Source organism: Antedon mediterranea, chromosome 7, assembly GCF_964355755.1.
Source record: "Antedon mediterranea chromosome 7, ecAntMedi1.1, whole genome shotgun sequence".
Taxonomy (NCBI): domain Eukaryota; kingdom Metazoa; phylum Echinodermata; class Crinoidea; order Comatulida; family Antedonidae; genus Antedon; species Antedon mediterranea.
Window position 1 is genome coordinate 28,498,795 of NC_092676.1, and position 25,338 is coordinate 28,524,132.

At 34.3% G+C, this 25,338-nt stretch overlaps 4 protein-coding genes across 7 annotated transcripts in view; 2 read left to right on the forward strand and 2 right to left on the reverse strand.

Annotated features, from left to right (window-relative positions):
* LOC140054518 (uncharacterized) overlaps positions 1 to 7,766 on the forward strand; it is a 39,822-nt gene extending 32,056 nt beyond the window's left edge. For all 3 annotated transcript variants that reach the window (XM_072099538.1, XM_072099537.1, XM_072099539.1), the window contains 3 exons: positions 2,633 to 2,740; positions 3,048 to 3,244; positions 3,453 to 7,766. In XM_072099538.1, coding sequence (XP_071955639.1) covers positions 2,633 to 2,740; positions 3,048 to 3,244; positions 3,453 to 6,860 — 3,713 coding nt within the window. In that variant the 3' untranslated portion in view covers positions 6,861 to 7,766. The remainder of the gene's footprint in view (positions 1 to 2,632; positions 2,741 to 3,047; positions 3,245 to 3,452) is intronic.
* A 5,520-nt stretch (positions 7,767 to 13,286) lies between these two features.
* Positions 13,287 to 16,768, reverse strand: LOC140054530 (PIN2/TERF1-interacting telomerase inhibitor 1-like). The gene is made up of 5 exons (XM_072099558.1): positions 16,627 to 16,768; positions 16,111 to 16,233; positions 15,560 to 15,728; positions 13,936 to 14,050; positions 13,287 to 13,788 (listed from the first exon to the last, which is right to left on the reverse strand). The coding sequence occupies exons 1-5, from the start codon at positions 16,697 to 16,699 to the stop codon at positions 13,321 to 13,323; spliced, it is 948 nt and encodes a 315-aa protein (XP_071955659.1). The 5' UTR covers positions 16,700 to 16,768; the 3' UTR covers positions 13,287 to 13,320.
* Positions 16,769 to 17,165: 397 nt separating this feature from the next.
* LOC140054521 (serine/threonine-protein kinase PLK1-like) lies at positions 17,166 to 22,981 on the forward strand. The gene is made up of 12 exons (XM_072099543.1): positions 17,166 to 17,343; positions 18,758 to 18,865; positions 19,120 to 19,236; positions 19,379 to 19,596; positions 19,726 to 19,821; positions 19,929 to 20,239; positions 20,350 to 20,439; positions 20,563 to 20,655; positions 20,961 to 21,114; positions 21,523 to 21,652; positions 21,767 to 21,883; positions 22,017 to 22,981. Exons 1-12 carry the CDS (start codon positions 17,242 to 17,244, stop codon positions 22,248 to 22,250), a joined length of 1,770 nt encoding a protein of 589 aa, XP_071955644.1. The 5' UTR covers positions 17,166 to 17,241; the 3' UTR covers positions 22,251 to 22,981.
* Positions 22,842 to 25,192, reverse strand: LOC140054522 (GPI mannosyltransferase 2-like). 2 transcript variants are annotated; one of them, XM_072099545.1, is made up of 4 exons: positions 25,129 to 25,192; positions 24,776 to 24,851; positions 23,736 to 24,112; positions 22,842 to 23,647 (listed from the first exon to the last, which is right to left on the reverse strand). In XM_072099545.1, the coding sequence occupies exons 1-4, from the start codon at positions 25,186 to 25,188 to the stop codon at positions 23,408 to 23,410; spliced, it is 753 nt and encodes a 250-aa protein (XP_071955646.1). In that variant the 5' UTR covers positions 25,189 to 25,192; the 3' UTR covers positions 22,842 to 23,407. The 2 variants fall into 2 exon arrangements, with proteins under 2 accessions (XP_071955646.1, XP_071955645.1); XM_072099544.1 differs by having other exon boundaries at positions 23,736 to 24,851.
* Positions 25,193 to 25,338: the final 146 nt, after the last annotated feature.

Here is a 25,338-nt window from a genome sequence, read left to right on the forward strand (position 1 = left end):
TTCATCCTCCTACTGTAAGCATTCCTTATTTTTGACTGGTTTCACAGTAACCCTTGTATACATTTTATCCAAATGATTCAAATACACAGCATCATGCTTCAACAATTGACATTAAACCATAAACATTGCAACATTTGATATTTAAAGCTTGAAAAACAAGGGCATAGTTCATGTTATGAATTCCTTAAACAATGATGGATTTGATATCTGCTTTTTAACATTCATATTCTGTGATTTATATTATTTTTATTCAAAATATGATCAGCAATATATTTACAAGAATAATTTGGCATTTCATATTCGTAATTTTTAGATATTACAATTATTGGAAAAGTTTTGTTTTTTAATTGTTTGTGAAATTTAATGCATATTAAATATATCATAGAATCTAATAAATGATAAATTACAAAAAAAGAAGATAAGTTAGTAGGGATCATTTCATTTTTCTACTGCAGTTACTGCAGTAACTACATCTTTCATTACAACAATGTGGAAAGAATGTCCCCTTAATAGCAGTGTCGCCTTAATAGCAGTGTCTCCTTAATAGCGGTGTCGCCTTAATAGCGGTGTCGCCTTAATAGCGGTGTCGCCTTAATAGCGGTGTCGCCTTAATAGCGGTGTCCCCTTAATAGCATGAGTGTCCCCTTAATAGCAGTGTCGCCTTAATAGCAGTGTCGCCTTAATAGCGGTGTCGCCTTAATAGCGGTGTCCCCTTAATAGCGGTGTCGCCTTTATAGCGGTGTCCCCTTAATAGCATGAGTGTCCTCTTAATAGCGGTGTCGCCTTAATAGCATGAGTGTCCCCTTAATAGCATGAGTGTGCCCTTAATAGCAGTGTCGCCTTAATAGCAGTGTCGCCTTAATAGCGGTGTCGCCTTAATAGCGGTGTCTCCTTTATAGCAGTGTTCCCTTAATAGGGGTGTCGCCTTAATAGGGGTGTCGCCTTAATAGGGGTGTTGCCTTAATAGGGGTGTCGCCTTTATAGCGGTGTTCCCTTTATAGCGGTGTCGCCTTAATAGGGGTGTCGCCTTAATAGGGGTGTCGCCTTAATAGGGGTGTCGCCTTAATAGGGGTGTCGCCTTAATAGGGGTGTCGCCTTAATAGGGGTGTCGCCTTAATAGGGGTGTCGCCTTAATAGGGGTGTCGCCTTAATAGGGGTGTCGCCTTAATAGGGGTGTCGCCTTAATAGGGGTGTCTCGAAAGATGGGTTCTACTGTATTCATACTGATGTCATGTGACGTGTAAGTAAGTGCTGAAGTATTTTGTAACCTTCTTGAAAATTAATGCCAGTTGCAACAATAAAAAGTTTTCAACAAATGTGTCCATATAAAATTTAGTGTAATTTTTTAAAATGTGCACATCACATTGTATTAAGCTCTGTCTACACTATCAAATTTAGGAACAAAATGTTATGTGCTCATATATGGACAGGATGATGTCATATCACTACCATATTTAGACATATCACTACCATATTTGGGCATATCACTACTATATTTGGGCATATCACTACTATACTTGGGCATATCACTACTATATTTGGGCATATCACTACTATATTTGGGCATATCACTACCTTTATTTCGAAGTTTGATAGTGTAGACAGAGCTTTAGAACCTCATCTTATTGAATCCTTTAAATGCTTAGTTTGTTTAAATGCTACAATGAAATAAACAAGCATTTACAAGACAGATTGTTTGTATACAGTCTAACATTCCATAATGTGATCACTAAGCATACTGTATATTATTATAAAACACATAACGCACAAACTGATAAATGTCAAATTTAATATTTACAGTATAGATCCATTTGAAATATTCTAAGGATTTGTGTACTGTATATTTACTGACATGATAGATTATGATTGGATATACAGTAGTAGCATTTTGTATAATAATTAAAATTAAACTTATTGTTCACTATAATATATTAATTTTTATTCATTCAAATTTTATCAGTAAATCTACAATTTATTCATTTGAATTATCTTTGCATGTTTGTATTCTTTTCATATGTAGTCTCAGTCGGCAGATTAAATTTAAAAAAAAAATTATATTTGATAATTTAAACATTAATTATTATTACTACACAGTATACCAATAATAAGTACTTGTACAGTACTGTTACTGTATCAGTATTATAATTATTTTTGTGACACTAACTAAGTGTATGATATCGGTAAATATTGTTCCCACAACTCCTTGAATTATTCACGCCGTTCCCCGCGGCACACAGTCTTCCCAATGCGCGTAACCTTGGATGCAGAAAATAATAATGAATTATCGGTAATAACAGAGAATTGTAGATTATATATCAATAATGACATTGTCAACTTTTATTCCTCGTTCGTTTTGTTTTATTACATAATTATTGCAATTTTTTTCAAGAAAATATTGTTGCATTTTATTATATGACTGCACACTTAAGCTGTAAGTTTTGTGTGTAACAAAATTTAAGAAAACTAAATTGCTCATAATATACAAATACAGTACATTGTTAACAACAAGACTATGAATTTTAAATTTTTTATCTCATTTTTTTTTTCTTGTCTCAGATTATTTTTAAAGTAATTTTGTTAATTTCATTACTTCAAGTTATTAAATAACTTGTATGATATTGTAATTTTTCAGATAAATCTCGGAATAAACGGAACCGGCCGACGGAGCCAAAGCCAGGAGGCAATTGGGATTTAGTGGATCAAAAAACTGGGAAAAATGGGGAAAATAAATCAAATCCAGGTATGTTAGTTAAAGCCAATATCAGTAATTTGTATTGTGAAAATATTCTACTACTAAGGCACACTTATAAAAACATTGTACTGCTTCTTTCTGTACATTGCCTTCTCCACTGCAAATTGAAACTATTTAAAAAAATTATAAGGCAAATTAAAACGCAACTTTTTAATTAACACATATTTTTTTGGCACACACAAAATTTTAATTCATCAATGCTTAAATAGCATTATTCATTTTTACAGTAGAAGCATAATGTGGTATTAAAGGCAAAAATAGTATTCTTAACTAAGCTTTATTTTAATTTGTTTAGATCATAATACAATGATGGGGTACCATCCTCGTGGTCAGAGGTTCGGTGACCACACCGGTAACCAACAAGAGGTGTTTGCATTTTCAACGTATTTAGCAAATCAGGCCGCACAATCCGTACTGACCGGCACGGCTAACTCTATCATAAACTACCATCAAACACAGTCAGCGTCTCGCAAGTTCCTGCAAGCTGACCAGGTGAGAATTTGTTCTTTTTTTTTGTTTTTTTTTTTTTTAAGATAATTTGTTTTTCCTTTGTGTTCCTTGCATTTGACAAATTTTCAATTGGACTAATGACCAAATTAATCCGTTTCATTGATGGATTTATTCTTATTACATTTGAAAGTATAATGTTCCGTTTCTGTAAATATATTAGGATTAATTAATTTAAAATATTTATTCTTAGGATGCACAGGATAAGACGCCGCCTTCATCGGCAGATTCTGGTGTAGCACATACGTCGAGTAATAACAGTCCAGAGGATCAGTCAAGCTCACGACAAGGTACACCAATTCCACTAGGAACACCCGATCCTAAAAATCAGGAGATACTTCATAAACCATTAGATTGCATTGAGCCTAAAGAATGCCGGACACCTAAAGGCAACACCAGTAATACACCGGAAGCAGGCAACAGCACTCCATCAAACAGCGTTCACGAAACGCCTGTTAGTAGTGTCCTAGAGACATCTACGCCAACCCCACCTACAACAACGAAAAAGGTCAACCGGAAAAGGAAAGTGTCGACGAAGGGAGCCAATAAATTATTGCAACAGCAGCAGCAGCAGCAGCAGCAACAGCAGCAACAACATCATTATGGTCCACACGTTAACCCGCCCTTTCAAGGACACTTCCCACCGCAATACAACCCGATGTCGAACCCGTTCCATACCGATATGCAGATGCCGTTCCCGTCTAATCAAAGGATATCACCCGTTGGCGTACCGCAACCAAGCACCACGGAAACGGAAGATCTTAGTCCAAGTGCATTATGGGAAAATCCACCGTCTAAGAAAATCCCTGGTCCCGGTCCTTGGAAACCACATGCGCCGGACATGATGCCAAACATGCAGAACTCAATGATGGGTCATCCAAGGATGAACACAGCTAGTAAAATGCTGCAGCGACCTCTAATGCGCCCTCAACAGTTTCATCAACCTCCACACGGACCTATGGCAGTCAACTTGCCATTTGGACCTACGATGACAAATAGCGACGAAAATTTAACTCCGGATCAGTTGCGTCAGAGGCAGGAAAAACTTAGGAAACTTACGGACATAAAACGATTATTTAATTTACAAGAGCCAGGTAACCAAATGATGCCACAAAGAATGATGTCACCGGGGCCTATGCCGACACCGGATATGATGATGATGCCAGATAATCCAATGATGGGAATGATGAGACCAACCGGTCCTGGTATGATGGAACCACCTCAGCGTATTATGATGTCTCCGACGGCAGGAATGGGTATGAGTCCGCAGCACATGCCCATGATGCCGCAAGAGGAAATGATGTCACCAGAGCAACGGATGATGATGCAGCCTCCGATGAACAATGACTGGGAAAATGCCACGCCTGCACAAAAAGCTTGGGTGAAATTACAACACGAGTTCTATCAAGAAAAACAACAAACTAAAATAATAACTAAACAACCAAATCTTGTGAACTTAGGTGGTCCTAATATGCCTATGGACTCGCACGATCCAATGGCAGATTTTGGATTGAACCAACCAGGCATGCCGGGGCCAGGTAATGTTCCACCTCCTCCACCTTATCACGGACCACAAACTCAATTTGGACAGCGACAAAATATGTCTGGATCTTTTCCAATGTCTGGCGGAATGCCATCAAATAATATGCCACTATCGCCAAATCGTTTAATTATGCCTGGCAGTAGGACTAATCGTAGCGGATCAATGCCAAATGTTCCGTCTCAAATGCCTTTCCCACGTTCGCAAGGCAATATGGGCATGCCAATGTCACCCACACCTACGTTACAAAGTAATAATAGTGGAATTGATTCAAACATGACCGGTAGCATGATGGAACAATCTCCAAGACCGGGACATTCTGGAACTCCAGGTCTTGAAAACTTCAACACGACAAGAAGTAATAATACTAACAATATAAATCAAATGTCACAGCCAAATGTTCCTAGTCCACAGATGTCAAAACCGAACACCAGCACGACGACGACTGGGATACCGACGCCGTTATCGAATACACCGGAAGCGAGTATGCCAAAAACAACAGCAGAATCAAACCAGCAAATGACAAAAACGTCGGATGCGCAAATGGGACAACCTCAAAGACTTGTCAATTTTCCACCTAGCCAATTAAATCGCGACAAAGCTCCAAACTTCCCTCCACGAGGAGAGGAACAATTTGCATCAAATTTTTATCAGAAAGCTTTGGAGAAAAAACAATCTGGACGATTACAGCATTTTAATCAAAGTAATATAGGTGGTGGGCCGGATATGATGCCCTCACCACAACCAGGTATGATGTCAACACATGGAAATATGATGTCACCACAACCTGGTATGATGTCATCAAAAAGCGGTATGATTGCATTGGCCTCACCAGCTGGACAGACAATGGGAGGTCAAGGTGGCATGATGCCACAGCAAAGAATGAACCCTGCACAAGGACAAATGCGCATGATGCAACAGGATTTAATGCCTCCACATCACTTACAAACATCTCAGTCAAATATGATGTCATCTCAGTCAAATATGATGTCATCACAATCAAATATGATGCCATCACAGTCTGGAACAATGAACTCACAATCAGACATGATGACATCATCACAAGGAATGATGTCACCGATGGGCATGATGCAACCGCAACCAGGTTTTATGGGTAATCAAAGGAATATGGTTAGCCCTGGAAATAACATGTCGTCTGCAATGAATATGCCCAATATGGGAAACCATGGACTTATGGGTAATCATGGCAATATGCCTGGTGGTATGGGCATGCCGGATATGGGCATGCCAAATATGGGCATGCCGAACGACGGAAATATGGGGCATGGAATAATGCCTGATCATTCTATGGCTAACAGCTCATTACCGAATGATGTAATGAACATGCAGCAACAAGGTAACGCTATTATGAGAAATCCTAATCGACCTATGAACTCTAGTAATAATCAAGTACCTTTACCGGCAAGTTTACCTATAGATGCTTCTTCGCGTACAACGCCTAATATGCCAGGGCAGAAAATGAACAGTGCTGCCCCAAGCACACCTTCCTCCGGTGATGGACAAAATCCTTTAGCTATTTTACAAAATCGCTTTGAACCACCCCTTTTACCTGACGGTAAGGGGCCGAAACAGACTTTGCAATATTTTCCAACACCAGATGCGCAAGCACAGTCAGGGAATCCGCACTTAAATCCTGGTTTGAATCCAGGACCAGTATCTCAAGCACCTTCTCAGGGACCAAAACAAATTCAGATGCCGTTTCCCATGGACATGGTCCGACCTGGAATACAAGGTATGAATCAAGGTTACGTGACTCAGAGAATGTCCGGGCCTAGGATGAGCCACGCGGACAGCATGTTTCAACAACAGATGGGAGGTATGCCCAGAGGTCAAATGCCTGGAATGTACAACATGCCACGACAAATGCAGCCTGATATGTTCGGACCCGGCCCGCGACATCGAATGATGAACCCTAATATGATGGGGCAACAACCGATGGGTATGTTTAGCGACCCCATGATGGGAGGCCCTCAGGGTCCTGGCGGAATGATGCCGATGAACAATCCCATGATGCAATATCAAAACATGCCTAATATGTGAAGATTGTTAATATTGTATTACATGGATTCAACAAGAATGCTGCAAATAGTGAAGTCGCGTAAACGTGCGGTCTCCCGACGCCATCATATAAAGAGATGCATCCATGATGCATCCTGCTGAAGAAGACGGTTCCATCCGAGATGGATGGTTCAAGAGTCGTGAAGTCGAAGATGATTTAGCAAGTATATTTATTTGTGAATAGAAAATAGTCAATATTGTAAATGTTGACAGATTTGGCAGGTCAGGGGTTGAAGGTCATTTATTTCCGTTCACCTGAATGTCAAGTCAGTGGCATATGTCACATAATTTGTTTGTAATTTTTGGTTATACTGTATAAAACTGTTGAAAGGGTCCTCAGTAGAGTGCCTTCTATTACAACATAATCCTCGGACATATTTTGTTGAAAATATTGAATGTTGTTGACCACAAAGAGACTTGTTTTGTAAAATTGTGACCAACACCCATTATGAATATCAAATGTGTTTTTTTTCTGCTGTGCCAATTTCATATCATTTTTTTTATTTAAATGAAAAAAAAAACTTACAATAGAATAGTTTATACCAGTTAGTTTTATTAGCATACATTTAGACAATGTTTGCATACAATTCTAAGATTTATAAAATAGAGACGATTTTTATTATCAGTCAAAATGTATGTACTATTTAAATGCAGAGATGTGTACAATGAACCAGTATGGACAGAACAGTGTGATAATTAAAAAATAGAGTAAAATACAATTGATACAATTATATATTTTATTTCTATATGGATACGCCTGTATCTTTTAGGCTTTAAATTGCCCACAATCAAAAGTATTTTTGTCCATTAAAACAAAAATTACATGATTCAAAATATTACACACGTAATTCATAGTTTCATATTGATATTCTTGTTTTTTTCAAACCTCCTCCTCTAATTTATTTTGTTACTATTTACGTAGCAATTACCAACCTATTTCTCTACCTAGGGGAATTTTACAATTTATTTAAAAATAAATGTTAAATATAATAATAATTTAAATTGTTTATTTAAATCTTAATTGTTCCAGATTGCTTTTTCATTTTCTTTTTAAACGCTCTCGGTTTACCTTTCTTTGTTCACTTAGTAATTCTGATGATTTAAAATGAATATTTTTATCATCTTATTGATGGATTATCTAGAAAAATTATGAACATAAACATTGTTAATATACACAATCATAGCAATATTATTCTTGCTGAACAATCCGCATATTTGCATTCAAAATGATCATGGACATTTTTTTAAAATATTAATCACATTTGAATCTGCTGTCTCAGCTCTGCCTTCTTAACCTGTCGCGCATCAGCGATTTCTGCATCAAGACCAATCATGCTCAGTGAATTGATAATGTGCTTTAGTGGTGTAAGAATAGTAAGATAGCAACATGTTCACAATATTGATATACAAATTAATTCTACACGTTATTGTAAATACCTTTTTGTAAGGTCAACTCTAATCACAATTTTATACAAATATTTTTACAAAAATTTAATTAACGGGAACAATTTATTCCGTACTCAATCATTTTAAAGTTAATGAATATTGAATGAGTTGACATTTGAATCATCGTAATATTTTGAGAATGTGAACTAAATTTTATGACAATACTGTTGTTGAAAATAAATTTAGCAATATTATAAATGATAATAATGACAATGATGTTCAGTAATGCAATAATGTTTAGCTAATAATTTAGCAATTATAAAATAAAATTATTAAATTAACGAAAATAATTAGGTCTAAAAATAATGATGATTAATAATTAAAATTGCTGTGTTGATATTTCATTTATTTTACTAATATGCCTCAATAAAAACAATACAAAATTTTCTCCAAAATAATAACATGTACAATATAGGACCAAAACAATTGTTCAACAGCATTAACTTCTATGAAATTTATTTACTTTCAATTATTTTAAAAAAAATACATTTTTATTTTTAAGTCAATTTACTATAAACTCTTGACACCAACAGCTTTGTCTAATAAAACATGCATCCTATTCTTTCCCTCCTCCCTTGTTTTACATTAACCTTATGCCAAATGGTTTGTTATTGGTTACATGTATTTATTAATATAATCACAGTAGAATCCCTATTAAGGGGGGTGGGGGGGGGGACACCTTCAGCACCCAAAAAAGTGTTCCTGTATCAGTGTTGACTGTAGTGTTAAAACATGGAAGCGTCCACTTAATAGGCAAGATTTCTCTACTGTATTATTTTGTGCAAATTAGATAATCAACGAGTTGCTACTTCGTCTTGACTGACGACATAAGGGCAACTGTTTATTTTTCATTTGACAATGATAATGTTCAATTTATAATACAATGTTAAACTACTTGCTTCTGTCACTGTCTGTCCATCTTGGTTTCATTAAAAATATTATTTTTGTGCAAAATGTATCCAACATTTTCATATGAATAAATCAAAGAGTATACTGTTATGCTAATTTAAAATGTTATTTCTCAAATATGTAGAACCTCTATTAAGGGGACAACTTTGGGGTGTTTCCTTAATAGTATTGTCCCATGAATAAGGGTTGGCTATTGTGTTAAAATATATATTTCCCCTCATTTATTTTGTGGTGTCCCCTAAATAGAGGTGTCCTAAAGAGATGTTCAACTAATCATTTATTATCACCAAAAGATGAATTTTTTATAATTATTTCTTGTTCATGTACCAGAAATACACCGATTTTTGCTGATTTTTTTTTTTGATTATCAATGAATTTGACTTTATGCTAATTGAGAATTTGGCAGAACCTATCAAACGCATCGAATATGAATACATCAAACAATAGGATAATGTATTACTACTTATGTAGAAGTTGACAAATGCATAGGTTATGAATAAATCATACAGTATGCTAATTTATGCTAATTTAAGGCATCATTTTTGTGAGTGATGTTGACATTCTAGGTACAAATCAGCATTATTTTAACGACGGCATGTGACTTTCTGTCGGGATTAAGACAACTTACACAACATGTATACATTGTACATACATTTTAGATATTCAGATACTGTGTAAGCGTGTTCATATAAAACGATAATTTAAATATGGTGGCGCAGTCCATGCATACTGCCAATGTTTTCGTTAAAAAAACATCTTTTTAGTTACAAATATTTTTTATTTGTAAGTGAATTATACAGATATATAAATTGTACTACAATGTTTTGAGGTGAAAATATCAAATCCAGTTTACAAATATTGGTACAACTCAACGTTGCTTTCTTTCCTTGGCACAGCACTTCCTGTGTTATTGTATATTACATGCAGGGCAGGATGTAATTGTTTGGGAAGAAGGGGATGTTATTTTTACGGGAAGAAGGGGATGTTATTTTTACGGGAAGCTGAAGCAACAAACATAAAGCTATGTCAAAAAGTATGTGATGTGCCCATATATGAACATAATGATGTCATATCACTACCATATTTGGGCATATCACACTCTTTTTTTCAAAGTAGCTTGATAGTGTGGACAGAGCTTAAAGCTTGTAAATGTTTTCAACTCTTAGTATTTGTTCACACATAAAAAAAAGTGTGGAAGAAAAATATATAAATTTCGCAGCAACTTGATTCTATATTTCACATGTTTTTTGTGTGCATATATTATGCTGTGTGAAATATACAATCTTTAATAATGCTGTTTTTGCGTTTAAGTTTCTTATATTAAACATTTTTACTTTTTACCTCTGAATGTTTCAGTATTTTCTTTGTGAGATACCAAACCTCTGCCCGTATTCCTAAATTCTACAGCAGGGGTGGGAATTGGGGGGTCACACTGAGGTAAAGATGAACAACTGTACTAGAAAATATTTGTATTTTGTTTTTAGAAAATTGGTATTACTCAAAATGTAAAAAGAGGGGTAATTGTTATATATTGTTGATAAGCATGTAGTAGATAGGTATTGTAGACTGTGCGAATTTACCTGTAAGATAAATGGAATCTTCTGAATGTAGTTATCGATAGGCTGTATAATATAATGTTAAAAATACCTATCAAATCATCACGTGATAATGTGTGGTTAAATTGTACAAAATCCTTTGTGCATCACAGAAATTGACGAGTAAAATTAGTTTTTTTTTTACATAAGTGCAAAAATTCTGTCGTAGTTTTTGTGTAGAAGGAAATGATTCCCTAACTTATTGTTGTCAGCAGTGAAGCTGTTGATATGTTTTGTACTTATACCATTTGGAAATCATGTACATAATATTTTAATTTTGAAACATATGAGATGACTTGCGTGTGATTTGGTGTTTGCTCTGATACAGTAACACATAATAATATATCATGACATACAATAGAACGACACAAAGAATGATTTAAACTTGTCGTCATTTACAGACAGTAGAACAGCATTTGGTGGCAGCTTTACAACACAAAACCCTTAAGCTCTGTCTACACTATCACACTTTTTGTGACAAAAAATGTGATGTGCCCATATATGGACATGATGTCATTTCACTACCATATTTGGAAACACACGCGTCACATTTTTTTTGTCAAACTAGTTTGATAGACAGAGCTTTAGAGCAGATATGAAAGTCGTCCATGTTGTACACACCTGTGCTTCTACATTTACTTACATCAATTTCTACATATAAATAGATAAAGATGAGAACAAAATTGCTCCACAGTCTTGGAATCACCTTTTTTCACAATATGCAGATGAGACAAGTGGGATTTTATAGTATGGCCAAGTCTGATCTTTTCACATGCATGGTATAACATTCACTTCCTTTATTTTGAATACATTAGTACATTCATATACAAAAAAAAAAAGAAACAATTGGTAAAAAAACAATAGTTCGTTCCAGATTATATATAAAATCTTATTCCAAAAATTGTACAGAGACAGTGATAGGGGTCGTTTTTGTGCATCATATTAATATTTTAATAAAATATATTAAAATTAAAATATATTAATATTTTAATAATAATAATATTATCTTCATTTAAATTTATAAATTAAAACTATAATGGTCCCAGAACCTCTTAATGTGCAAGATACGCTAATTATCGCATTTTGATTGGGAGATGCGTATAGGCCTACAGATTAGTTTTAACATACAATATCAATAGTTTTTTCACAAATGGAAATTATGGAGTAACGTGGTTTGCGTGTGTGTGTTCTATGAATTATAATTATACAAACTTATGGCAGAAATTAGAGCAGACATTTAAAGGAAGTTGTAGGAGCAACAAGAAGCAATGGTAAAATGGTTCACTTTTGGATCGAATCTATTTTGATAAGAATTACACAATTGAATGCGATTTGTGGATGAAACTTAACTTAATCTTAGTGTCGCAGAAGCGTTACAAGATTATCAAACATCGCAATTTGCTAGTTAACTTGTTCATCCATGTTATTTCATTACAAACATGTTTTTTTTATTATCTAACATTAAATTATTATTAAAGATGTGTTGTCCCCCAAAAACATGAAAAATAAATATTAACATCAGACTTTAAATAGATAATTTGTAGTAAAAACCTGAAAAAATCAATGTTTTCACTTATAAAAAGACCAAGCAAACTGTTAAATTCAACTAAAAACCCATTGTTTTTTAGGTAAATACATTTTTTTTTCGATCCAATTAGCATATTAAAAAAAAAATTTTACAGAATTATTTTTTCGGGGACAATACATCTTTAAACACGGTCAAACAAATCAATCAATTTTTAAAAACACAATACTATTACTTATAGGATATTGTAAGGTGACCTGCAAGTATGTTGGATGAAGTATAGAAACAATTTTAAGGGGCATGTATGAAGCTGCATTAGCACCAATGCGATAACCAATTGCTGTATAGGATTCTCAAGACGTGGGATGAAAACAAAACCGTCCATACAGAGATCATCTACCTCATCTTGTCTACCAGCTTTGATATTTTCAATTTTAACGGCCACTTTAAGAAATATTGGTTACCTATAGTAACAGAATACAAATTAATATATCTGGTTGATTGCTGTAACCTAAGGTGGATAGGCAATTATTATAATGGTGTTTTTTTTTGTATTGTATACAAAGGAGAGAGAATATATTGGATAATTTGTGTTTCCTAAATTGATCATTGATATAAAGAGATTTATATTGCTTCTATAGGTCTGGTATAACAGGGCTGCTAATATACCGTATTTATTTTAATAAATACCCCGGCAATTAATATCGAGAAGTGATAAAATAGAGTAAAAATTGTATCAAAATGCTTGGTAAATTGTAGATCATGTCAATCAATGATTTCTACTACAAATAGAAATGTGTTAAAATACAATAATGCGGAGGTGCATTCGAAGCGTGGCGTTTATTCAAATAAATACGGTAAATGAATTTAATTTGACGTCTCAAACAATTGCACAAATTATACACACATTTCAAGAAATAATGATACATAAAATATTTATTCAATTCTGATTTCAGATTAAAACTCTTTATTCTATAGAATGTTTAGCTTTCTTTGATTTTTTCTTTTTTTGCTTTGGAATGTCTTCATTCATTTTTTCTTTCATTTCCTTTTCTTTCCTTTTCTTTTTCAAATTTTTCTTAGCAATTTTTTCCTCCTCTTTGTTTATCTCTCGTTCATTTTCAGACATATCATTCGTTTCGTTATCTAAATGTTTTCGCTTCTTCGATTTCTTTTTCTTCTTTTTTACTACATTAACATCTGCAGAATCCTCATCTGATTGGCTAATTTTAAACGATGCTGTTTGTATTGCATCATCTGATTGGTCACTTTCATTCTTGTCATTTGACACTGTACTTCTTGCTTTTTGCATTAACATCATTTTTCTCTGAAAGTATTCTTGTACACTCTCTGTACGAGTGATGGTGGTTACTCCATAGTCTGGACAAGATGTCACACTCTCTGCATCATCATCATCATCCTCTGAGTTTTGTATCTAAAAATATAAAATACAACATTACACATTCAACTGTGAATTTAATGTTTAATTACAGGATAGAATTTAACTATCTTGAGGAGCAGCTAGCATTCGAACCATTGAAGCTACGGCAGTAGTGCCACAAGAAGTTAATGTTATACTTACAGACTGAGATTGAGGAGTTGCTGGTTCTGATTTGCTGACCCGCCTTCCCATAATGCAATCCATATCCTTTGAACTATAACCTGTAAGGTCTTTTCCTTTTGTAAACTTCATGTAACTGTGGGGAAAAATACAGTATATCCATAACACAATTTTATACCATGCATGAAATGCTAAGATTACTTTTTGGTCAAATGTCATAAATCTAATTGTCAACCTCTTTAACAAACCTGCTGAATAAATGATAAAATGTTAATTTTCTTTTGCATCTACAGCTTTTTTATACAATAAACACACATTCACAAGTAATACAAACATTTCCTTTCAATAGTAAATAACATTCCTTAACTTAACTCATGGGGGGGGGGGGGAATGAAACAAACTAAAAATCACACAATGTGATGAATAAAAAATGATATTTTGGTATGTTATGTCATTAATTTGAATATACTGAATATCATACTCTAATAAATGTACTTTATTGTTGCTGAATTGGGTTATGACAGAGAAATGTTATTTTAGCTTGCAGAAATATTATTAAATTTTAAAAGGATAGAAGTAGTGAGATACCAATCTAATTACAATGTTTTTATTATGCCTCATTGTTCTAATTATAGAATGTCACAGTACTTTAAAAATAAAAAATATCAATGTGGTTTAGCTTTTGGTCGATGGTGTTTTTAAAATGAATTTTAATGGGATTTAATTGGAGCAGAATAAATTCACAATCTAAATTTTCCTTTCTACCTTTCCCAGTCCATAACAGAATTCAAAGGTTTACATCCTAACTCACCCTAGGCATTTAGAAGTGAAACTAACATGTTCACGTTAGCTATTGCGAGTGATTCATAGTTCATCATTTCCCCACATTATTCATGTTTGATTACGATCTCTACCCCATTGGTGGCTGCTGTATCTTAGCAGGTCATCAAGGGGTCACACAGGGAATGTACCACCCACAAGTTTGTCTGCCGCTTCCTGACCTTTTACCTGCCCGACATTTATCTATCCTTTCAACTTTAATGACATTGTTTTGGTTGTTGCCTAGGAACAAGGTGACTGGATGCTTTTAATGTAGGCTAGTGTGCCACTTGTTGTCAACAATATCCAGGGTGCTTCCAGGGTAACGGTATAAGTCTGCCTAAAGGAATGTTAAATGAAACAGTGCCCTCTATAATGTATTTTTCTTTATATTACTTTTTATTTTTACTTAGTCCACTTAAATAATAACACACTTAAGAATATGTTTCCTATTTTGTCTTTGAATTCATCATCATCATCATCTCGCTTTACTGTGAAGAACCTTTTTCATAAGATTATTATAATTATGGAAAGATGATATTTTTATAAAGATTTCTTTGATTCTACGAACACAATAATGTATGTATATGTACAAATAATTTCATGATGTGAAACAGGAGAAAAATATTCAGCCTCTTGTTGTGTATGTGATTGCTCACTATGTAACATAATGAACGCGCAAAAACCGAATTGCAGTACTTGGCTATATATAATTACATCACACTCTCGAGAGTGCTATTAATAATAGTACATTTATTTAATATATGACCCACAACCGTCCAATCAAATGACAAGAATCTGTGTTAACTGTTATAAATAAACTTACTGCACTCTTTTCTTAGATTTCTTAGACTTTTTTTCAAGACTTGTAATAGATGTTTGTTTGGGCGTAGTATCTCCGCTTGCGTGGCTTTCATTAAGATTAGCTAGAAGGCTATTGAAGTCATCCTGGTGAGCTATCCACTTGTCTTCATGTGAAGTGCTGCAACCCAGACCTACAATTAAAAATAAAGATTTCATTTAAAATATAAACATTTCCTTCAGTTTTTGGTTACATTGCCATTACCCACTTAATTATCATTCTAACTCCCCAATTGCTGCTGCTGTGTCAACAGTTTTTTTTTATAGAAAATAGTACTGCAAAAGTACTATACAGTATAAAGATTCGTTAAAAATCTTGTCTATTTATATATTGGTTGCTATTTGACCTGTTGTCTTGTGTAAAGCTAAAGCTGTCTACACTATCAAATTTTATGTGATAAAAAATGTAATGTGCCCATGTTTATGGACATGATGATGTCATATCACTACCATATTCGGGCACATCACACATTTTTTGTCAAACTAGTTTTAAGGTGTACACTGCACTGCACTTGCCACGAGTATCATTTTTCAGAGTAACTTTGATGTGATCCTGGCAACCATCTTCATTTGCACCTAGTCCTTTTCCATCGGTCCAGCCCATTTTAACCATCATCCGCTTACCAAATTTGTCCGAATCTGAAGAAAATATTTTTTTTGTATAAAATTCTATATTAAATTTTGTAATTCTTATCTTCACTAAAAATAAGGTAACCAAACAAAATATATGACAATAAAATAAACCATTACTCACTGCTAAGCAATACATTTTTAATTTAAGGTTTTGGCCTTTCTACTACTGGTGGTAGGGATTGAGTGAGACGCTACTACACTAGGCAACTGGTCTCCCTGCTGTAGGCTTACTACTACTAGTTTAGTTAAGCCTAGGCCTAGCTGTGTGGGTTAGATCCATCCATCTCGGCCGCCTACTACTAACTACTAGAGAGTAGAAGCTGCTAGCTAGCCTTAGCTAGGATAGGATAGGCCTAGCTTATTTATTAATTAATAAATGACGAGGTTTTTGCATCATACCATTTTTCCATGCTGTGTTCCTAGGATCAGATGAAAGTTTTTGACGACGACGGGGTTCAGCAAGCATAGCCATTTTGGGGAAAATCTACACAAAAAATAATAAAACTTCTAAACTAAAACTTCTCAACACGTTGACATTACACACATGGCTGACTTACAGCCTTGTAGATACAGACGTGTATTTGAACAACCACCACCAAAAGACGACTGGTGATTGTGGTTATAATTATCAATCGTTTTTTGTTAATAATTTAAACGTAAAAAGGTATTTTTGGTTAATTAGCATTAAATGCTATTCATTTACATATATTTTGGAATTATACTTTACCAAAACATGTAATATAATGCTGTTTTTTATATATTTTGCGCTAACAGTAAAATATTTAAAGGCCAGTCAAGGCCAAAGGTTATTTAAAATACAATCATTCAACCAATGAAAACAAACCTGAGCAATCACGATTAACCAATCAGGCAACGTACTCCTCTGGAAACCGCCGGTTTCAAAACAAGTGCTCTGCATAATGATCTTGGTTGCCTGCGAGAGAGTGAGGCTGTGAAGGAAGTTTGTTTTAAAATTATATTATTTCTATATTTTAGTTTAAAAACTACAACATAATGGCAAGCAAAAAAGAAGACCTTCGTGTTAAAGATGTTCCAGATATAATAGTTGATCCATCATCAAGAAAGCGGTATATGAAAGGCAGATTTCTTGGAAAGGTTTGTGCCTTCCCTTTTCAGATTCATTCAAATATTTTTTAGGCAGGACGTAAGATATAGGAACAGGGTCATGTAGTCTCAATTGTTTAGTCTGCTGAGTGTTAGGCCTAGGAGGCCTAAAGTCAATGCTTGCCTTATTGAATAATATATAAAGGCCTAGGCCCTAGGCCCTATATTTGAATTTTAAATGTTAATATAAAAAAAGTAAGGCCACAACAAAAAAGGCAAACATTTAAACCTGCATAATAAATTAGCCTGGCGCTAGTAGGCCTTATTTGAATTTATTTATTCATTTAATTGACTATTTTTTTTAAGCTTTTGCATCCACCAGTTTTACTAAATCAAGATGGTGTTAACTGTTTTTTATTTCTATTTTTATTTTTGATGTTTTTTTTTTCTTTAACAAAATTATTTAAATGTTTTATTTTACGCCGTGGTTAGGATTCCGGCACCGGAACTCAACTGCCCACCGTTAGGGAATCCGACACGCTATTGCGCATGCCCATAGCTCTGGGAAGTGAATTATAGCTTGCACTTTATAGAGTGCCACACACACCACACCACCGAGAGTCGGAGTGTTATAAAGGGATTACTGTAGCCTAGATAGTCGTTGCGCGAGGGGAGAGGGCGATGGATGAAACTTTGCCTATGCCATACATGAATTAATAATTAAAATACGACTACGCCACGCGTTAAAATAATTATAATGATATTAATAAGTATCAGTTTCTATCTAAGATTCGTAATGCTGTTTTTAGTGTTGCGACCCTGACTTCGAACAGTTTTTTCACATCCAACTTGTGATTGCATGTTGTTATCAGGAGGGACAACTCCCTGTTGTTATGTACAGTATAATAATGCGTTGTGAAAAATCATAAAACTAGTCATGTAATTATTATAATTCATAATGATATGAAGTTTATATATGAATAAAGCAACCACTTTTTAATTACAAAATAAATAGGCCCACTGGTCACGTCTAACTGGTAGCCCTAGCCTAGATTAGTGGATCCCGTATTAGTAGGCATCTATAGGCTAGTTCGCCGTGTGGCGCAGCTATGAAATGATCCATCGCTGTTGATAAGTACAAGTATAGAGTCGCCGATTACCTCGCTCTGGGCATGCGCAATAGCGTGTCGGATTCCCTAACGCTGGGCAGTTGAGTTCCGGTGCCGGAATCCTAACCACGGCGTTTATTTTAATGTTTTCTTCAGTTCGTTTACAATCATGCTCATATAATAATTAATAGCCTAGGCCTGATGAAATACATGTATTTAATAGGCCAAATCATTTATGTAACATTGTCCTTGTCTAAGACTAAGAGAAAGACCTTTTAAATAAAGCGTAGGTTGACAATAAATAAATCTGTATTCTCATTCATTTTAAATTAAATGTGCATTGCATTGCTTTTCAGGGAGGTTTTGCAAAATGTTATGAATTAACCGATGTCGACACAAAACAAATTTATGCTGGAAAAATTGTTTCCAAAATGCTTCTGGTTAAACCTCATCAAAAGGAAAAGGTAAAGTTTTTTTGTCATATAAAGCACCCTCAACATTGTCCTTGAACACCTCATATTACAAAGTAACTGTTTATTAATTGGATTCAGACATAGTACAACAGATGATAACTTCAAAAACACATTACCCTCGTTTATAAACATTGTAGAATTTATTTCCCCGTGTTTTAAAGAATATAAACTACCTTTCTATTGAACTGAAATTTGTTTTTTTAATGTAGCTAATAATATTAATTTTTTTTTTTTTCATTTTCTAGATGACAATGGAAATAGCAATTCATCAAACTTTAAATCATCGCAATGTCGTTGGTTTCCATGGTTTCTTTGAAGATGACAGCAATGTATACATACTTTTAGAGATTTGCAGAAGAAGAGTAAGTTTTTCACAAAATTGCTCAAACCAATCAAAAATATCAATTTATAAGTCTAAATAATAATCAGTAATATAAAATTAATATTCATCCTACCTTGTTTCTATTTAATAATAAAAACTTAAATGGTAATCAATCTCTCTAGTCGTTAATGGAATTGCACAAACGTCGTAAAGCGCTGACCGAACCCGAGGCTCGCTACTTCATGCACCAAACCATCACAGGTGTCCAGTATCTACATCAAACCAAAGTAATACACAGAGATCTCAAGTTGGGAAACCTGTTTATTGATGATGAAATGACTATTAAAATTGGCGACTTTGGCCTGGCTACGAAAATTGATTTTGAAGGTGAACGAAAAAAGTAAGTTTTTCGATTGTCAGGCTTCATTACATTGCTTTCTCTTCCCCAAGTGAAAGGTGGCTTTAATGTCACTTAATCTACTACCACCAGTAACTTGCTAAGTTAATTTTTTTGTTTTTAAACCTACAGGACACTATGTGGTACACCTAACTATATTGCACCAGAGGTTCTCGGCAAAAAAGGACACAGCTTTGAAGTAGATACATGGTCTTTAGGATGTATCATGTAAGTACAATTGAAATTTGTTTATTGCCTTAATTGCCAAAAATCGTATAAACAGACACCATATTCCATGACATGTAGGCTGAGGATTTATTACAATTACTTTTCAGGTACACACTGCTAGTTGGTAAGCCACCATTTGAAACAACCTGTTTAAAAGACACTTACATGAAAATCAAGAAAAACGACTACTACATCCCATCCAAGGTGTCCTCCCCAGCACGTTCCCTTATTCAACGACTACTCAAGAATGATCCTACCATGAGGCCCTCTGTCGGTGGATTGCTATGCGACGACTTCTTCCAGAGCGGGTACCTGCCACCGAGGTTACCCACGTCATGTTTGACGATGGCGCCGCGCTTTGCTAACTGTACATCAAGTGCTCAAACGAGAAAACCACTCTTAGATCTCAATAATGCTGGTGAGATTAATTATTGATTCGGATAATTTTTTAGTTGATTCAAAACTATATAAACTGTCTTTGTTATGAAATCTGAAATTAAAATATGCATTTTTTTTTCTATTCAACAGAGGGTTCAAATAAAGAAACTGTTTTAAAAGAGGGTCAGAAATCTGTAAAACCTGACGCCAAGAAGTCAAGTCGGCCAAAAGAAAATGAAGGTAAGCTTGTAATGGTATAGGCAGTGATGTACTGTATACAATTTTAAGATACATAGATTGAAATCATTTTCAATCTTTATTTAAATCTTTTTTATCAATGATGTTTATTTTTGCTTTCTGTAGATGAACCAAGTGACTATCACCTTGATAAACTACTATCACAACTCAATTCATTGGTTCATAGCAAACCAAATGAAATAGCTGATCAAAAGATGGGTACGTATTCATTTAACCATCACTTGTACATGGTATAAGCAATTAACAGTACATCATTTAAAACTCTGTCTACACTACCAAACTTTATGTGTAAAAAAAAAATGTGATGTGCCCATATATGGACATGGTGATGTCATATCATTACCATATTTGAACATATCACTACCATATTTGAGCATATCACTACCATATTTGGTAGATAATAATCAATCAAATCCTTCATTTATTTCATCCATATTACCTTCTTGTCCTGAAATAAATTAGTCCAAATATAATGTGATAACAATGTTGATTTACTGTTTCAGATGATGCGGAAGATCCGGCAGCTATCCCAATCCTATGGGTCAGCAAATGGGTAGATTACTCCGATAAATATGGATTAGGATATCAACTGTGCGATGGCAGCGTTGGCGTACTCTTCAACGATTCTACACGATTAATACTTAATTCAGATGGAGAGTAAGTCTCTAGTCTTGTGTAATTTTTAATTAGACAATTCTTTTTGTAAGCCTTTCACCAAGTGTCTTTGGCTGTTTAAGTAGAGCCAATCTCTTTGTTATCAAATCTCTTTACTAGATGTTCCTAAGCTGGCTTCTCTGTTAATGCCTGTATTTTGATACTAGTTGGCAGTTTTCTAAAGCTTTGTCTACACTATCAAACTTACTTTATGTGAACAAAAAAAAAAATGTGATGTGCCCATATATGGGTGCATCAAACTTGTTTTGATAGTGTAGACAGAGCTTTAGGATGTTTCCTAACCATCTCTACGGTCTACCAATTTGTCACAGGTATTTTTGTTTGATAACAAAGAACCACATCCAGTCATGTATACATCTTAAAAACACTATTTTGATTTGTGTATTGTAGGAGTGTACAGTACATTGAGCGTGAAGGAGAAGAGTTCTTCCACACATTGAAAGCTTTTCCACATGATCTAACAAAGAAGATAACTCTGTTAAAATACTTCCGCAACTACATGACTGAACATCTTTTGAAGGTACATTAGTAGTATGATTGTTCATAACTTGTATTAAGCTAGACAGAGCTTAAGATGACTTGAAACAAGCACAATGAGTTTTTCATTACAAAACGATGCTGTATTTTCTTTCAGGCTGGAGGAAGTATGACACCACGTGAGGCTGACACCATGGCGCGTCTCCCGTGGCTGCGTGCTTGGTTCCGTACCCGCAGTGCAATTGTTCTACATCTCACAAATGGAACACTACAGGTAATCTACAAATTATTGATTATTGTTGGACTGCCTGTTTTTTTTTTACTTTTTTAGTTCTTGTTTTAAAAAGTTGTAGGTACATATGATAGACACGCATTTTGTTAACAGAATTGGGTTTTTTCCCCCGCAGATTAACTTCTTCCAAGATCACACCAAAATCATTCTGTGCCCTCTCATGTCAGCTCTTACGTACATCGATGAAAAGCGCAATTTCCGTACAATGAGAATGAAACAACTTGAAGAAGTCGGTTGCAGCAAAGAGCTGTTTAGTCACGTCAAGTACGCACGTAACATGGTTGAGCGACTAATGAGTTCACGATTCTCTGGCAAACCCAAAACATCGGTAGCTGCGCCAACCGTGTGAATTATTGAAAGAGAGAGACATAAGCATTGTTGTACATAGAGATTATACAATATCGCCTTTCTAATAGTAATACAGTATATGTAATTGCTCAATCAATTACATTATAGTAATAATATGAATACGAAGTGTTCGGTCCTTTACATTGTTCTCTGGCAAAACATACTGTAACTAATTAGCAAAAAATTATGGTTAACAGTTGATTGTCGGTAGGCCTATGGTACGCTTTATATGAATAAATCATGCATGTACTCTTACTGCTCTTAAATTAACGGATGCGCAAATTTATATTACGCAAACTAAATGTTTGTACAGTATACATGAAATTGGCAAATAATAATTTTTAATAGATGTTTTATTTGCCCACCTTATAAATTATTATTATACTTGAGTGAGTTGCCACTATTTTTATCTAGCATTTTGTATTTTACATTTTTTATGATTTTTTTTACTGTAGGGGCCACATTGATTATTACAAGGAATGGCTCTAAGCCTACAGTTGTTGTTTTGTATGGGGTATGGGATGGGCTGCTGCGTTCCACATTCATTATTAGAAGGAATGGCTCTAAGCCTACAGTTGTTGTTTTGTATGGGGTATGGGATGGGCTGCTGCGTTCTCAAAACAACAGTAGTAGTTCATTATTACTGTTGATCGAGAAATTTGTATCATTTTTGTATATAAACTATGTTAAATGTCAATGTTACAATGTACAGATCACTGTTTTTGAAATCTTATGTGTTATGATTATATTGATGTATTTAGAATAAATTGTAGATACTGAAGTAAATGTGAGTTTTTTTATTATTTAAAATGCAAACATTGTATTGTAAAGCTTTGTCTACACTATCAAACTAGTTTCACAAAAAAAGTGTGATATGGCCAAATATAGTGGTGATATGTCCAAATATGGTACAGTAGTTATATGACATCAAATTTGTTGTCGCATTAATGGAGCTTTAGCAGTGCATTGAATGTAAACTAAAGCTCTTCTTTCTTTACTTGCACAATTCAGCTTATGTCATTCATCAGTAATGTAATCTGGTGCTAGGCTTAAGGATATTTACACAGATACCTTTGTTTTTAAAAGTAAAGTTTATTTAAGTCTGTAATAGTTAATACTGTACTGTATATCATTTTTTGGTAGTAAGTAGAATATCGGTTAGGTCCATGGAAGAAAATTGCAATGCAATAACACACCAACAACACAATAACTTAGAAAATAAAATAAGATGAGTTTAGTGTTGAAATCATCTATAGCAAAATGTTTATAGAAAGTAGAAATGGTATTGTGGTCATCTTTAGCAAGAGCTTTCCTTTTTAGATGTCCTTTTGATTTTATAACCGAAGCAACGTACCAATAGAACGCTGGACAACAGGAGCAAATTAATCTTGTTGTAACCTGAAAGAAAATTTTGAACATTTATGAAATGTTTTTATGAGCCAAAGGTGAACAATACAGCAAATTTAAAATGTTGCATATACCCTACCTCAATATTAATACAAGTTGTTGCAAAAACAACTAAAGTACACAGATGAACAATGTAAACAAAGACGGCCTCTGACATGTAACCAATGGTTACTGACGTCCTCTTGCGAAATTCAAGAAACTTAACTGTATTCCAATTCTTCCAGCTGTATATCCAAACAGCGCAGATGCATATTACTACCATCGGAAAAGCGAGAATAAAATTCGGAATCTTTTTAAGTTGATAGTACTTCAGAAAACCAACGTCCCAGTAATGGTTTTGGATGTACGAGTAAAGTAAAGGCGGTCGGTCATCACACCACGATGGCGCCCTTGTCCTGATTGCTATATTCTTGCCAGAAATGTAGTCCGTTAAAAATTTAAGAATATTGTCATAATCTGTACAAAAGTTTAAAAAACCATAACATTGATAAACAAAAAATGGCAATACAATTGCGGCTATGCTCAATAGTATAATGAATCCATTTTTACAACAAGTTAAAATTAATTTAAATATTGAAAAATGATGTTTTATGCTTATGTAATGAATAGTTTGCCAAGTCATTTTATACAAGACGAAACCACACGATACCATTCCATTCGACCTGGTTAGAGTTGAAAGTGCGAAGGTCAAAGCTGAAGTAGCATACCATCCTTGTTCTATAAGTATCATTCCGTAGAATGTCAGTGCCGCGAATAAAGTTTCCGTGTAGGTCGAAGAAAAGAACACAGAGGCTGGATTTATGCAGAATAGTAATGCGGAGTTATAAGCTAATTTAGCATCATTTAAAACAAGTTCACTCAGAATGTATATCCCATATGCCGCGAGTGTGAATGATATGACATTAATTACTAAAGCAGCGAGAAGTAGACGACTATACACCGAGAGAATCCATTGCAATGGAAGTAGAACTGTGTTGGCAACCATCGACATCATCATTGGTAGTAATGGAAAGAAGGCGTATTGTCTTTCTTTTATGTAGCCATTTTCGGCAATTGATAGAAAGTGAGCACCATCCCATTTCCCAAATCCTCCGAAAAAAAAATTGACAATTTTGTCACCGAAGGATGATTTCTGGGCTGATTTGTAGTGGAATGCATCCGCATCATGATCTGGTATTAGGTTATTGAAGACAATCTATCAAAAAATAACAATTTAGAAATAAAAATTATCGAAAATAAATATTTAATTTAACAGAAAGGCCTCACATATTATGTATTTATGCAATTTAGGCTTGCATGGCGTTCCATACACAGTCACTCCATACTTCAACAACAACAAAAAAACACTCGCCTAGAGTAGTATAAACCTTGCTATCTGATAATTTAGACAGATTGCAATCAAATTATAATAACAAATATTATCATTATAATATATATAGACAATTTAAAATAATTTAAATTAATAATCGTACTTGTAACACAATAATAAGGACCCTTGACACAAGAGCGGTTTTGATAACTTTACGTTTCATGGAGGCCGCCATGTTGAAGCAATTCCAATAATTTGATATTTATTTAAACGAAAAATACATTTCATCTAAAATTTATAGAAATTAACGTAATATTTTAATATATATGACAAAACTCATTATTATTTAATTAAAATATATATTTAAGACGCC

Coding starts and splice junctions, on each gene's coding strand:
- LOC140054530 (XM_072099558.1), bottom strand. CDS start 16,699: ATGGCTATGCTTGCTGAACCCCGTCGTCGTCAAAAACTTTCATCTGAT. Junction 15,729..16,110: donor TCTGAAAAATGATACTCGTG/GCAAGTGCAGTG, acceptor TTTTAATTGTAG/GTCTGGGTTGCAGCACTTCA. Junction 14,051..15,559: donor AAATCTAAGAAAAGAGTGCA/GTAAGTTTATTT, acceptor TTTTCCCCACAG/TTACATGAAGTTTACAAAAG.
- LOC140054521 (XM_072099543.1), top strand. CDS start 17,242: ATGGCAAGCAAAAAAGAAGACCTTCGTGTTAAAGATGTTCCAGATATA. Junction 20,240..20,349: donor CTTAGATCTCAATAATGCTG/GTGAGATTAATT, acceptor TCTATTCAACAG/AGGGTTCAAATAAAGAAACT. Junction 21,653..21,766: donor TGACTGAACATCTTTTGAAG/GTACATTAGTAG, acceptor ATTTTCTTTCAG/GCTGGAGGAAGTATGACACC.
- LOC140054522 (XM_072099544.1), bottom strand. CDS start 25,188: ATGAAACGTAAAGTTATCAAAACCGCTCTTGTGTCAAGGGTCCTTATT. Junction 24,852..25,128: donor TCCTTATTATTGTGTTACAA/GTACGATTATTA, acceptor ATTTTTTGATAG/ATTGTCTTCAATAACCTAAT. Junction 23,648..23,735: donor CAACTTGTATTAATATTGAG/GTAGGGTATATG, acceptor ATTTTCTTTCAG/GTTACAACAAGATTAATTTG.